This window comes from Anneissia japonica, unplaced genomic scaffold, assembly GCF_011630105.1.
Source record: "Anneissia japonica isolate Jap-2015-1 unplaced genomic scaffold, ASM1163010v1 scaffold287726_len2788222_cov184, whole genome shotgun sequence".
NCBI classification, from domain to species: Eukaryota; Metazoa; Echinodermata; class Crinoidea; order Comatulida; family Comatulidae; genus Anneissia; species Anneissia japonica.
This window is the reverse complement of record NW_022705125.1, coordinates 2,727,565-2,743,656: the sequence shown is the minus strand read 5'-3', so window position 1 is coordinate 2,743,656 and position 16,092 is coordinate 2,727,565. Positions and strand designations below refer to the sequence as shown.

At 32.2% G+C, this 16,092-nt stretch overlaps 1 protein-coding gene across 1 annotated transcript in view; it reads left to right on the top strand.

The window, feature by feature from the left end:
* Nucleotides 1–16,092, top strand: part of LOC117105351 (poly(A)-specific ribonuclease PNLDC1-like) — a gene marked incomplete in the record, with an annotated part of 55,456 nt that overhangs the window by 26,747 nt on the left and 12,617 nt on the right. Inside the window, 1 exon segment of the mRNA XM_033246474.1 lies at nucleotides 13,201–13,268. Coding sequence (XP_033102365.1) covers nucleotides 13,201–13,268 — 68 coding nt within the window.

Here is a 16,092-nt window from a genome sequence, read left to right as displayed (position 1 = left end):
GTAGATAAATCATGATATAATAAACATAAACTCAAAACCGTCATGTGGTAATGCTGTAATTAATGAAGAGGAATCTGCGAGTGTGAAAAAAGAGAACAAAAACTGGGATTCAAACCCGGGACCTTCTGCTGTCTATGCATATGCCTCAATCAATTGCCATCGAGGCTTTATTGGAAATTTAAATTCAATTAAGGTAACTAATTCTTTGCATTCTCAATCCTGGTCTATATTTAGGAAGTCGTATCCATAACATAATATAGCAAATTTTTAGTGTGACGATTTATTGTGAGGAATGAGAACTTGTATAGCATCAAAATTAAAAAGCAGGTATAATACACTATTTACCTCCATGGTCATTGAATTACAGTTGATTCTGAGTACAAACTATTCGGCCGGGCCCCGGAAGCTTCAATTTTATAGAATGCACTATCTGTAATCATCCATGGGGAAGTGTATTAATAAATGCTACAGTAAAGTGGCTTGTTGAAAGTTTATAGAACTCAACATTTACTATTCAGAATACTGATATCAGTAGCTAATCACCTTTATGGTACACGGACATTAAAACATTTACAAATCCCATTTTCATGTTTATCGTTTCCTTTTGAGCTAATTTCCAAAAGTGGGAATTTCCGCATAAGAAATAATTCAACATTGCCCATCCCACAAATAATCAGTGGCCACTGGAGCATTCATAATTATTTATCCAACATTGTATGTGAGCCTATCTCAGTCACAAGAACTTTAAAAGGTAAAACTAGACTTATATATCTGCTTGTAAAACAGAACATAGCTCTTTTCCTTATTGACATAATGAGAATTGATGTTGAAATTACTAAGTCAAAAAAAGTCCTTAAATAAATTATGAAGTAAAAAGTATATGAAAAAAAAATCATAATACAGAGAATTATTAAGCAAAATAAAAGCTATGGAAACTAACTCCATGTCATTGAGACTCAAACAAAAGCTGCAATGGTAATAAGGAGAGAGATGTGGAGAATTCCAACCATTAAGCAAAAGAACCCAAACCTGGGGGTGGGGGAATCAGTGCATTTTTAGTTCATCTACCTTGTGTAATGTTACAAGTTGAGGATGAAATTATTTCATGCATTTTACAATAATTTTGTGTTTTAACATAGCTGTAACTAGTTAACGCTTTAGAAAATGCAAAGTGCATTAACATAAACACTGAATTAATATTCAAAACATGTAGCATGGTGTCATATTTTAATGCGCATCTTTGATGTATACTCTTTGCTTGGACCATGCTTGGACAATGTTTTAAAGAAGATCCAATCACGAAAAGTGAAAAACCCTGAGCAAAATGATAGGAAAACTGAATATAAGAAAAAAAATATCAACAAAAACAATGGCTTTAGTGCTATTGTCTGAAAAGCCAATTCCTATTTTGTTGTACTTCTTGTTAATATAGATTAGACCTATGTCCACAATAAGTACTGAGTAATGATCTATACTAGGATATTAACATATTAGTATTAAGCAGTATAAAGTTCAACCTACACAAGGGGACACCTTATCCCAGGGGCTTCGTTCACTGGTCCCATTCCATCGGTTGTTATCTGCATTCACAATTGCTCATTCCATTATGAAGATATAAAAAATGATAAAAAATCAACAATGTTTGACTTACCATAAAAAATTAGACAGCTGATTTTTTTTCCCAATGCCATGGCATTTCCCCCTGGGTCCTAGCCTGTGCCCTCTGTGCAGAAGTCCCTTGAAACACACAGTCTGTCATTCCTCTTTGACACCAACTTCAATCTTGCCTTATATGTCGAGATGCTGCCTCTCTCATTGAGGGAATTCTGGTGTTGATAACTTTTTTTTTTTGTGGAATAATGATGAAAGGGGGGAAACATGAATAGACACCATGGAGCTTTGCTGAGTGCCAATCAAATATAACAACTGGCCAATCAAAACAGGGCCAAGAGTATCACAAACACACACATGTTGTCCCATAAATGCACCTGTTTGCGTCTGTTTTACTTTACTTTTTGGGACCTCAGCAACAATATCCAAGGAGGTCAGGCTTACCTGAACAGTCCATTTTTTTAATTATTTGGATTTAAATTTATAATTTTTGTATTGTTTCTGTTAATCTTTTTATGCATTTGTTTTGAATGAATGTAAGGCTTTCTAATGATGGCAGTGGCAAGATAGAAGAGGGAATGTGGGGGTAAAGAAGAATAAATTATTCATTTTAAAAATGTATTATATAACTTTTGTTTTGTATTGTATAATATTTAAAAATATACACTTGATTTTTTTTTTCTTCCCGAATGCACTGTCAAATGTTTGCTAGTGTCATAAAAGTATAGCTAATAAATTATTATTACCGTGGAGATCAGCTAATTTGTGCTTTTGACGAATGTAATTCTAAGTTATCATCATCATCATCAGCTGCAGCAGCAGCTAAGTAGTTGTAGTATAATTATTATTATTAAAAATAAAATGGATATGAAAGATGTTTCTGGTATTAAATTATCCATAGTATAATATAGCAAATGTATGGTGTGATGTTTTAGTGTGAAGAATTATTTGCCGTAAGTGCGCAATTTTTTTTTTCTTCCCAAATACACTGTCAAATGTTTGCTAGTGTCATAAAAGCATAGCTAATAAATTATTATCCTGCGGATCACCTAAATTGGTATTTTGACAAATGTAAGTCTTAGTTATTATTATTAGTATTATTAGTAGTAGTTTATTATTAGTAGTAGTAGTAGTATAATTATTATTATTAAAAATAGAATGGATATAAAAGATGTTTGTGGTATTAAATTATCTATAGTATAATATAGCAAATGGGTGTGATGTTTTAGTGTGAAGAATTATTTACCGTACGAAGTTTTTGGAGGCTTCAGTGCAGGGCTTATTCGAGAGTGGTGCTTATAAAAAAATATTGTTCTTTCCATGCCCATTTCCATGTTATCTATATCGCATATGCCCATAGTTCAGTAGGCTTATCATAGGTCCTACATCATTGTAAATGAACGTTTGACAGGGTAATATATACTCTCGATTAAGCGCTGCTGCACTTAGTTTTAGCTCAGCTAAAAAAATCAGGTTTGGTGTTGCACTTATTCAAGTATTTACGGTTCCTCCATTAACATGGAATTATATTCTGAGTACAACCTATTCGGCCAGGCCCCAGAAGTTCCAGTTTTATAGACCACATATCTATAATCATCCATGGAGAAACAATATATTTTACAGTTGAGTGCTATAGTCAAGTGGCTTGTTGAAAGTTTATAGAACTCGTACTTCTAAAGTACTACGGATCTTTCATAGTTACTGATAGTTGCTACGGAAATTTTGCGGAAATAGACAAAAATACTACTGAAATTTATGATAGGACTAGAACTGCAGTTCGGAACAAATTACTTTTTCATCATGTTCTTTGGTTACATATTTCTAGATAAATAAATAAAATGAATAAATTAATTAAATTAAATAAATGAAAGAAAGATGAAATAAGTAAATTAATTAAATAAAAAAATATTTATTTATTGATTAAATATTTATTAAAATTAAATATTTATTAATTAAATATTAATTAATTAATCAATTAATTAATTAAATTATTGTGAAAACTAAGGAAAAGTGACCGTAAATCTTCATCCTGTCTCGTTTCTTAGAAATTCCAAAGATGTTATTATACTGTACCAGTAATTTAAGCAACCCATATTTTGCACTCAAGACAAATTTAGGAATTTTGCATTTTCTACAAATACTTGAAGACTTGGTTATGGAAATGCATTTTAATAACTTGGAAAAGTCTGAGAACATTTATTATTCAGAATACTATCCCTAATATCATTAGTAAATCATCTTAATGGATTTTCTTTTTGATCAAATTTTCTCCCTCACTGCATGATGTTTTAACTGACAACTTAAAAAGTCATAAAAGATAAGTAAAAGGAATTGAAATGAAACGACTGGATAGAATGGAAAAAGGTAAAGAAAGTGGAAACAAAAAAAAAAGAAAAAGAAAGAGGCAAAGAAAAGCAAAGGACAAGTTATGAAAAATTAAATAATATAGTATAAGAAAGGAAAGAATATAAAGAAACATAAGAAAGGAAAGGAAAGGCAAATACTAAAAACATATGAAATGTCCTAAGAAAAAGAAAGGGAATAATTATATGAAAGGAAAGATAAAGAAAAGATAAGAACAGAAGAAATAAGAAAGAAAAAGGAAAGAAAAGAATGAAACATAAAGAAAAGGAAAGGATATTCAAGGACCCCTATGAAAGGGTGTAAGAAAAAATAGAAAGAAAGAATGAAAGAAAAGAAAAGAAAAAAGAAAAGTCAATATAAGAAAGGAAAAAAAAGAATGAAAAGAACGAATCATAAGAAAGAAAATGAAAGGATAATCAAGAAATAATGCCTAAGGAGGTATTAGAAAGAAAGCAGAAAGGAAAGAAAAGGAAATTATAAGGAAAAAGGAAGACGAAAGAAAGAAAAGGTAGGTAAATAGGAATCACATAAAGTTAAGGAAGCACAGAATGATAGTGAAAGAGAAGATAAGTAATTAGACGGTTAGCTAATATTAAAATAGAAAACAAAAACAAGGAACGTGAAAGTGAAATATAAGGTCAGCTAACATTCTGAGATGGTAAGTTTTCTTTCCTTCTTATTTGCATTATTATTATTATTTTTATTATTACTTTTTTTTCCCTTTGACATAGACACATTAAATTGAAGAGAAAAATGTTTTGTGTCATTATAATTTTCAGCTGAAAGCCAAACACACTGAAAGGCACAAAAGTAACACTTTGAAGTTGTCATTCCTGAAGTACAAATGTTTTGATAGTGTATTACCGTATTTAACATACCGTAATATAGAGTACTTTGTAATCCAGTGGAATAGGTGCTAACAAATGCGTTACAAAAGTAAACTGCACTTTCGTTTACTGTAATTTGATTTCGTTTGTCCTTTTCATATTGAGTAGAGTTTTCACGATCTGAAGAGATTATGTGACCCATCTAAATGTTTCCGCGACCCAAACATTGGGTCATGAACCATAGGTTGCGGAACAATGGCTTAGGCTAATGTGGCGCAATTTGTAAAAACTTTGCCGGTCCAACTAAACTTCATCTTTATTTCAGTATTATTCGCCACAAATTTAGATTTTTTTTTCAATTTCATATAATTCAGTTTCCAAAATCCAAGCTACATGTGTTATCGCTTTCATAATCACTTTTTGCGCTACCTCAGCCACAACTATAACCATAATATTCCTCGCATTCAATCTCCTGAGTCGCGTAGGCAGTTTTTTGATCTTGTTTTTTTTATACAAATCTGTTCATTCTATTTTTGAGTCCCCAGTTGTCATCTTGGGATGTAATCCTACTTTTCGTTTTCCTTTTAGTAGAGTCAGTGTGCTTAAAAATGGTTTTCTTAGTAGTAGTTTATAATTCTCTGGTCGTAAGGAAATCCAGATATTGATATTTCTAGTAATAATACATCACTGTTCCAGAGAAATATTGTACATAATACTTAATTTGATATTATTATTATTATTTATTTATTTATTATTATTATTATTATTATTATTGTTATTGTTGCTGCTGCTGCTGCTGCTTATTATTATTGTTAGTACTAATATTATCACTAGTACTATTATTATTATTATTAGTATATTCTCTTGTATTCGTATTTTACATGTTTACAATATTTATGTTTACGTTTGTTTGTTTGTATTCCCACCAGTAAGTGGCGAATTTTGTATTTGCTTTTGAACGGGATAATAAATAAATAAATAATTAAATGTTGATCATTTTCAAGTGGGGAATTTCCCCATAAGAAATAATTCTTCTTCCACATTGCCCATCCCTCAAATAATCTCTGCCCACAGTACCATTCAGAATTTTAAACTGAACACTTTAATAGCCTATCTCAGTCACAAAGAAATTAAGGTGAAACTAGACTTATATGTCTGTCTGTAGAACAGAACATAGGGCTTTTCTTTTTTGACATAATGAGAACTGATGTTGAAATTATTTTCACAAAAAAAAATCATAATAAAAAGAATTATTAAGAAAAAAAACCCCATGTAAACCAATTCCATGTCAGTGAGAGTCGACTATAACTTTAATAGTATTAACGAGGGTGATGTGGAGAATTTTAACCATTAATCAAAAGAACCCGACCCTCCAGAGATCAGTGCATTAATTTCAGGGCTGTCGGAACCGCACTGGCTTTGGCCGGACCACTTTTTCTCAATCCTATTACGTGTCTCCCTCCATACCAATTAATGATCACTTTTGGGATCAGGGTTTTAGTGGTCTTTAGCAGCTATATTCTCTAATTAGAATCCATCTAATTAAAGACCGGCTTAAAAATTAGTATATAAATATCACTATTTAGAGGAAAATCAAAAAATGATAAGTGTAAGATTGTTAGAATGGATGTACAGTTACTGTATACTGTTATTAATGCTTAATAACAATTTCCCGGTAGTCACACATAAGTCCTGTGCTCATTCTACCCAAGTCACCATTACAATATTACTAACAACACCGTTCTAATTCAGTACAGAGCACTGCTACACAAAATATCATCTTATGTTTTGTATTATCTTGATGTATATCTATCATCATCATCATCATATATTATTTTTAAATGTATTAAAATCACTATATGTTTATTGAATGAAGGAAACAATTTTTAGTTGGGTCTGCCAAACCCCATGATATTATACATTATGGTTGAATTTTTTCTTTCAAGTGTTTTAGAATGGATTACTATATGCCGCACACCATGTCTTGTGCTTTATTTCATTAGAAAAATACAATTTTCAATGTCCTAAAACTATTGGCATTCAATATGGACCACTGTACACAGAACATCAGTTTTTGATGTACAGTAAATTTAGAGGCCTGAACCACTATACATTTTTAAATGAACATATAAAAATTCTTGAAAGTAAACCATTAAAATGTACGTACTGTTTGTGACGTTTCAATCCGCTATCAACGGATCTTCATCAGACAATAACTGGTTTGCTGGTTGTTGACATTTCCCTATGTAGTGGGCTGCCCTCTAATAGAAACCAGATGAAACTATTTCAGATTACAGTATGCATTTTTCAAGTAGTAGAAATTTTCAGTTAGGTCCGCCAAAACCATGGACTTGTCTAGAATCCCTGTAATTAAAATCTGGCACTCAACAGGTGTCCCAATTTAGAAGAATTCACATCGGGGAGATCTGTTTAAATGAGTTTTCTTTAAGACATCTAAATATATTTTGCTGTGCATTGTGATAGCCATGGTTGGCACTAACTGCTGAGATACAATTGATATACTGTAGTAAAAACTTGTAAAAGCATGCAAATATCATCCTGAATTTGCGGGAGATGGTTTATTTCGGGAGATTCGTGCTTGCTCGTGGGCCAAATGCGGGAGTCCTTCCTGCCAATTTTCAGGAGACTCCATTCCGGGACTCCACAGGAGACTTGGGACTCATGGGCGCTAATATGTGGTCTTTAGATTTCTCTATTTAGAGTGAAATTAAAAATAATACATTAAATGTTTTAAAATGGATGTACAGTAACTGCATGCGGTTTTTTTTTAAATTAATTAAACATTCGTTGGTAGTCAGGCATCAACTTGTCTTTCTATTTATATTACTAACATTGCCGCTAACATTATCGTCATTCAATATACACAAAACAATAATAAACACAAAGCAATAATAAACAAATAACTATTATAAAATGTTGGCAAATATATAATGGCCAAGCCGGCCCTGATTAGTCATCAAAATTTAGACCCTTAAATTAAAAGTTGAAGACATTAATTTTTATTTTTTTTTTATAAATGTGCTTTTTCCCAACTGAGTTTTGTTCAAAATGTGAGTGCTACCTGTTTCCTCAGTCTACTATTTGGGACTATCTTTCAGCCACTAATTTCAGAGTGAAGGGAATAGGTCGTGTTTTCAACTATGCTCTGAAACACCTTCTTGGATGTCGGTGGACTGAGTCCACCGACAGCCAACACAAACAGGGCTTCAGCTTTGTATTGTATATAATTATAAAAAATATACACTTGAGCAAGTTGGTATTTTTTTTTATTCCCGAATGCACTGTCAAGTGCTTGCTAGTGTCATAGCAAATAAATTATCATTATTATTATTATTATTATTATTATTATTATTATTATTATTATTATTGTTATTAAAATTAGAATGGATATGAAAAATGTTTCTGATATTAAATTATTCTTAATATGAAAACACGAAGTATCCATACCCTTTGAAATATTGACTACAAATTTAATGGATGCTTTAGAAAAGTACGAGTAATGCTTTATTTGCTTTTATTTGCTGTATTTGGCCTGAGGGTATTAAAACATATTGATTTCTGTTTTTTTTAGAATTGTCCTTCAACTTTTTGAACCATGTATGATATCTGTTACCATTTGCTGTGTTCGTATTTAGAATCTTTCTCAATTAGCTTCTTTGTACTTAATAATTATTTGATCGATTTCAAAGGTAGTGGATTGAAGATGGTAGAAATAGTACATTCTGAATAGCATGCACTTATAGAAAATTTAATAGCATGGTAACATTTCTTGGTGACTTAGTTTGCTTATTCCAGTTGAGGAAGTCAAACAATATATTTATGTGATTTTAGCAGTTCTGAATAATTATTGATCCTGTCTGAATGAATGGATCACTCTAGAAAACATGATGGACAATAGCATTATTTATATAGATGTTTATTTTACTTGTTATTTTTATAATATTATAATGCTAGTCTTATATCATATCCTGTCTGAATGAATGTATCACTTTAGAAAATGTGATGGGAATGTGTACAACATTATTTTTATAGATTTTTATTTATATATATTTATATCATTTATATAAATATTCTATGCTAGTCTCTGTTTTCCTCATCGCTTGGAGAGCCATCAAGATAGTAATTTATTTATTTATTTATTTTACTTTTTGGCAATAAATAGATGGATAGATGGAGGGCAGACAGTGGTCAAACAATGACAGGAATGATGGATTTAGATTGAAAGTACTTTTGATTTTTAGATAATTTGCTTTAAAAAAAACCGTCATATTTACACAGTATTCTTCCTATGCACTTTGTTCTACTGAAAACAACTGCTGCCATTTTATTCCTCTTAAAGATATATGCAAGGCCAAATAAAAAAAATTTCTAGTTTCTCGTCCACTTATGCATTTTCTCTGCCTCACCAAATTTTTTTTTTTTTTTTCCCTTAATTTTCTTTATTTTATGAAATGTACAAAAAATCTGCCTAACTCACATCAATAAAATTTTTCTCTAGATTGTTCGTGGTTAGGGATACATCATGTCTAGTGCTTCTTTTATTTGTTTTCAATGTTGTCTACTTGGTAAAAGTGAGAAACTAGTAGCTGTTTCCCATTGAACCATCTTGAATTTTCCATCACGAGAGTGAAAAAAAAGGAGAAAAAAAAAGTGTCCTCATTCTTTTTTAAATTTTAAAATATTAGGACGAGAAACTTTTTTTTTTACCTGGCCTAAATCATTTGGTCAACGTTCTTTTTCTGCTCAGCAACTTCTCCCACCACCAAACCATCTTCGGAAGTCACCCATTTCTGTTAAACAGTCTTCAAATTTAGTTTTATTCAAGAATAAAATAATCTCAATTTTATTTAAAAAAGCTATTCAGATTGAATTATTGTTCACATTTAATATTTGTTTTCTTTTTTATTTTCATGGTATAAATCTATAAATATTGTTATTATCACATGGAAATTATTTTATTATTTTTTTATCTTCATTATGAGATAAATATTCTTTGGTTTTGTATTTTGTAGAGCTTTTTACCACTTCAAGTGTGAATAATAGCCTTTTAATGTATTGGACCTCAGAATATTTTTTTAGTTAAGTGTAATTAATTGATAATTATTATTATTTATATATTATCATTATTCCTAAAGATGTATTGTCCCCTGAAAATGAAAAAACATAAAAAGATTTTGAAATAAATTTTCTTATTTCGCTGTACAATGTAACATACAAATTATAAACTGATTTTTATACTAAATAATGATTAAAATAAAACAATGAAAGTGTTTCTATCATTTTTCAATTTTAAATTATGTGTAAACATTGATACTTTTTATGTTACTTCAAAACTAGCAAGTTAATTTCGGAAATTGCTTTAATGATGTTTTTTAATTAATGTTAGATTTCAGATTCAGATTTCTTGAATAACTTCAACTCATAGTATAATACTGAATCGCGAGAAGTTTACAATATATACAGATGAAATTGTTATCTAAAAGTATAGAAGAGAAAAAATTGAACAACACACAGCACCACAGAATTTAAAAACATTAATAATGTAACATTAAATTGTAATTTAATAATGTTTTATTGGACAATACATCTGTAACTTTGTTTTAATAATCTTATTTGGTATATTTGTTATATGTTCTTAATTATAGGGCTACTGTTATTTTAAGATTTGAAATAAATAATGATTTTGATGCATATTTATATACATGTCAGGTGACCATGCCTTTTTTAAATTTAGCCCTGTGTTTTGGAATGCGCTTTCAGCATGAATCAGACTTGCACAATTAGTTACAGCTAGAAATATGCTACATATAAATGATTTTATTATTATTATTAATTTTTTTATTTTATTTATTTATTTTCAATATTTTACCAGGGTGGCCCAATCAGTCAAAGAGACTGGTCTCCCTTGGGGCCCTGGGTACAAAATATTTTTAGACAACCAAAACTTAACTAAAAATTTACACTTTTACGTACATACAATAAAAGATAATTAATCTTACACTAATGATGCCTTAAAGTTGCTTTTAAAAACATTTAAATTACTTGATGACTTTGTTACATCATTTAAAGTGTTGAACAGATTTGCACCTTGCATTTAAAAGAATGCTTATAATATTCAGTTTTACATTTGTCAAGTAAAAGTGATTTGCAACTATTTCTTGTAATGTGATTATGATTATCCTCATCTACAAGATGCCATTCTATTTTTGTAATGTATATATACATAATACAATTAAGTAAAGGGAGCTTGGGTGTTAAGATGCTTCCTTCCAATTCCAGGGTCTTGGTTTCAATTCCTTTCACGGTCTCTGGTTTCAATTACTGTCATGGTAACAAGATTTATTCCCATGACCAAAACAACTTCACTCCTTTAGCCTCATAATAAGACTTGCACCCTATTCAGACTGCACCCTGTCACAATCGGTTGCGATGTAATCGGTGGTAATCGAAAACTGATTACTCCTGATCGCAATCAACGATCGCATTCAGACCAACATGAAAAAACTCTACATTTTAGGGCTCCAGTGGCTAGGCCTATGCTGACTGACCTCAGCCAAACATTGCCTGTGGAATTCAATGTGATCTGTTGCGATCAAATTCTGTGGTAATCGGGTGTAATAAAGATTGTAGCACCCAATCGCAACGGGTAACAGTTGCGATATTGATTACTTATCGAATATTACTGGTGAGCTTTCACACACGATTTTACTTTACAATTGGGTGCGATTGGGTGTCGTAATTGTTACAACCGATCGCAATGCAATAGTTGTTTGAATAGGGTATTAGTTTATGTTGAGCATCATTATGTATGTTTGTCTTGTGAAGGGATATGCCACAATAGGAAATTGATTAAGTTTGTTATTTGGCACATCTTTGGCCTTTGGCCTAAACAAATAAAATAATAAAATTAGTCATGTTGTACAAGATAAATAGAAAATTTGTTTCCAGTTGCTTAAAAAGAAAATTTTACTGAAAATACAAATAACAGAAAAAAGGGTCAAAGTTAAATAATATAATGAATCAGTTATAAAGGTGGAACAGGTAATGTTCAGGAAGCAGATATTTAAAACGAAACAAGTCAATTGCACCTTGGGTGAAATCAATTGTTTGGAAAGATTAATAAGAAAGACTTCCTTGTTCTGGTTAAGATATTTTTAACTTTACGAATTGACGCAAAGTTTAGCTGTATGTTGTTATGTTTGTGGACAATAATGTTTTTTAAAAATCCTTGTTTGGTTTTGTAATTTTGTGATCATGAAGTTGTAATTTTTGTTTTGACAAAAAAGAGGCTAATTGTGGCAGGATTTACATCCAAGTCCCTGAGATTTAATGCCAGCATATTAACCTCCAACCTCCATTTCAGTTTCGTTATGGCTCAACTACCCAATACTCAATACATTTATTTGTCATATACATGTACAATACACATACAATGAAATTTGATCTGGTTTCTTAACAAAAAACAAACATAAAATATGAAAATTTCAAACTAGTGACTTGTCCAATACCCTAATAGCAGAGAATAAAAAGTACGTAGAGATCTACCCCCCCGGTCACTAGTGATTGATATCGGCGACCATTCCGCATCAAAGTGAACAAATGGAACTATGTTTCCTTCACCATTTACATTTATATTGTTTCAGATATGTAATGTTTACATACCATTAGAAAAATTCATCAAGTGTGTGGAGCTGCCTCTCCAAAAGTACTCTATTAGTTTATATATCTGGGGTTCTCAACTGGGGGTGGGGGGCACAACAGTCTCAGAATAGGTAAGTGAGTAGCACATAACATTGATTTGCATTGAAAATCTTAAAATTTTGTGCCCCCCTCCCCCCGAGCCTCCCTACTGGATCCGCCCCTGTAGATTGCATGCCATTTCCAATCAACTTATCAACAGTTAACTTTATTAAATTACCACCTGCGAATGCAACTTACTGGCCCACTACAAGCCTAAAAATAGTATGTATTAAATAATAATAAATTTAAACCACTATCATTTCAAACTACTGTATATTAGACACATCATTATCAAAATTGTTTGCATGTAGGAGTGGTCACACCCCTTTCTAGACCCTAGGTCATTGGACCTTCATATTTATTCCATCTTAAAATTTGGCCCATGTTATAATATTTTAGAAACCCTGTTATAGTTTATCAAGTGTCAAACGATTAGCTTACAATATGGAATCCTCAATAAAAACATTTTATAATAATGATATGCTGTATTGATAACAACATCAAATATGATATTGATAAATCTTTGAAAATTTTCATATGGAAACAAAATGTTGCATAGCATGTATCTAATTAAAAAATGTCTTTATCTTTATAGCAACTATACATTGATATCTAAACTTTCATTTTATTACCTCAGTGAAAAGGGGCAGTTAGCAGCCTTCAACCCACCAACAATATCTCTAGACCCAAAGTCTAAACACTATGGTAGGTAGTATTAATTGAATGTTAATTTTGTTTATTGGTTTATTTATATATTCAGGTATAACACATAAAAAAACAACCGAAGGCTGAGAAGGTCTGTTTTACACAAAAGCATCCAAATTTATCATAAGAAATAAAAAAAAAAATAATTTACTAAAATCTTTTACATTGGAGCACTATATATCAGAATCACACATATACTAATCAGGTCGTCAGTAGTAGCGTCATTAAATACACTCTAGGAGCTTGGTGTCTAGGGGCACTGGAAAATTTGTATTCCATTGAGTCATGGTAACATGATCATGTAATACCTGGAAGGTCTGAATATAACTAAAAGGAAATTTATTTGTGGTTTCCCCTCTATTTTGATGATTCTGTGTAACATCACATTACCAGGTCCTCAATATCCTGTGAATATAGTATGACCAACAATGAATTTGCATCGCAAGAGAAAGCTGGCTTAGTAAGCTGTGGCTTGAAGCTTTTGAGTCATATTTAGGACAAATGGAGCTTCAGCAATCGGATTTAAATAGTTTGGCCGAGGGAGGGTCATTTGTGTGGACCACTGCTTACCACTCAAGCAGATCGTAAAATGAGTTATTGCCTAAATCTACCATGTTTAATTTATTAACTCCCATACTTGCTTTATGTCATCATAAGTTTTTGTTGGTTTCTGGTACAGGTACATGTAAAATCTACTTTTGTTGGTGGTAATTTAACTAAAATGAGTGCTTTCAGACTATGGTAAATTTTCAAGAATAATTTGGCTGTTCCAAGGCAAGATAACGTAACTTAACAAAAATATGAAAGCAGTTATGTTGTTTTGCCGGGGACGGCCGGATTGGCAATCAACATCAGATAAGTAGATAATTTGACAGCCTTATAACATCACTTCTTGAACTTAATACAACTTGGCAAATAAATATTGGCTACTGCGTTTATATTATTTCCAATTCAATATCAACCAAGCATGATAATCACATACATTATTACACCATTATGGACAGCCATATCCTGTCGAGACCTGACAATGTCTTCACCTGACAATGTCTTCATGAGCTTCAAATATAAAATATAAGCATCCTTAGAAATGATAAATGTTACCTAGATTGATAGTAATTGTTATTGTCGTGATGGAATAATAGATAATAACTGGATTTGTGTCAGGAGAAACATGTATAGGTATAATTTTGCCCTACCTGACATGGAAATGTACCGAATACTCAGTACATTTGAAAACAACTGCGAAAAAACCTAGATTGTTTTTATTGTAAGTGTACGGACCCCTGAAATATTATTCTCTTATTTCATTTTATTTATTTATTTGACACAAAGGTCCTGGGATTTCTAAAGAAGCAATTGCCTCTATGACTCGATGAGCCAGAAGAAGACTCAAGTTCCTCTCTTCTTAACTCCTTTTTGCCAAGTAATCGATTTCTCTGCCTCCACTGCTTTACTGTTTTGTTGTACCAGATTTTTCCATGTTTTTCTCTCTCTTTAGACAACTTTCGGAATTTTTCTACTTTGTTTAATGTTTCCTCAAGCTAGAAGGGTTTTGCAAATTTGTTTCCCTTGATGAGTTTAAAACCACATCCTGCTTACAGCATGAGCAGATTCAAGATGTTTTTGCTGATGTGGTTGTAAAGTACCAATCAAAGACCTACAGTCAAAGGGGGAAGGGGTGGAATAGTTCTGTTACCTATTAAGCTGGCCACTCACTGCACTCGGATGAATCCAACTCCGTTCCTATTGAGCGCTAGATGACGTGGTGCCATCTGCTGATTGATGGTTGCAGTCTGAGCAGATGGTCGTTAAAAAACGATCCGTTGCGCGTCGTAGTGTTACTGTACGTTCTCCATAGAATTGCGTGGGCCGACGACCACCAGGCGCAATGAGTTTAAACTAAATGATATCACACTTTTGTTAGATATTTTTTGGTTGCTGCCAGGAGTTGTGCACCCCTTTTGCCACACCCTGGATCAGCCACTGTTGAACCCTGTGAGATAACATGGTTTGCATGACTAAGGCTATGTTCTCACACGGCAACTAACAGTTAGCACGATCTGGATCCTGCTAACCGTTAGCAGGCAGAAGATCTCTATCCCGATACCAAGAATATGATGATCGAATAACTGGCCAATAAGAAACTGGAAATTGTAAACGCGTACGTGTGGTTGGTTGATGATAAAAAACGTGTTCAACGTGCTAACCAATAGCACTTGCTAACCGTTAGCGGTATCTGGATACCGCTAATGGTTAGCGCTACCCGATCGGGCATTCTCACACAGGTGGTAATGGTTAGCACTAACGGTTAGCTCCCGATCCGGATACTAGGGCTCTCGTGAGAACTAGTAGAGCAGAAGCCAAAAGCATGTGTCTGTATGGCAATCAAATGATGAGCAGCTTACTGTAGTTCAGTCAGCTAAACTGGTGGTAGTCATTGTTTGTGCGCTCAAGGTAATTCAACAAAAGGACGCACATCTCCGCTCTCGAACATAGCGCGTGCGTACAGTCCTTTGATCTTTACTGTGGCATCGACAATCCGATACTAGTTGCGAACCAAGAAAATGAAAAGTTATAGCAATTCAAAATTTACGAATTTTATAAAATTTCATGTTCTTATGTAACATTAATCTGTCATTTTGACAATGTTGGCATAAGGTGCCGAGGACGAACATTTGAGTATATACGGAACATGTATTAATTTTTTCTGCGAAGTGAGTCTCATGAACGACAATTCACCACAATTTTGGTAAAATTAATGTTGAAATGAAGAATATATTTCAGTCTAATGTTAGTGCAAAATATAATTAGGCCTTTGTAATCA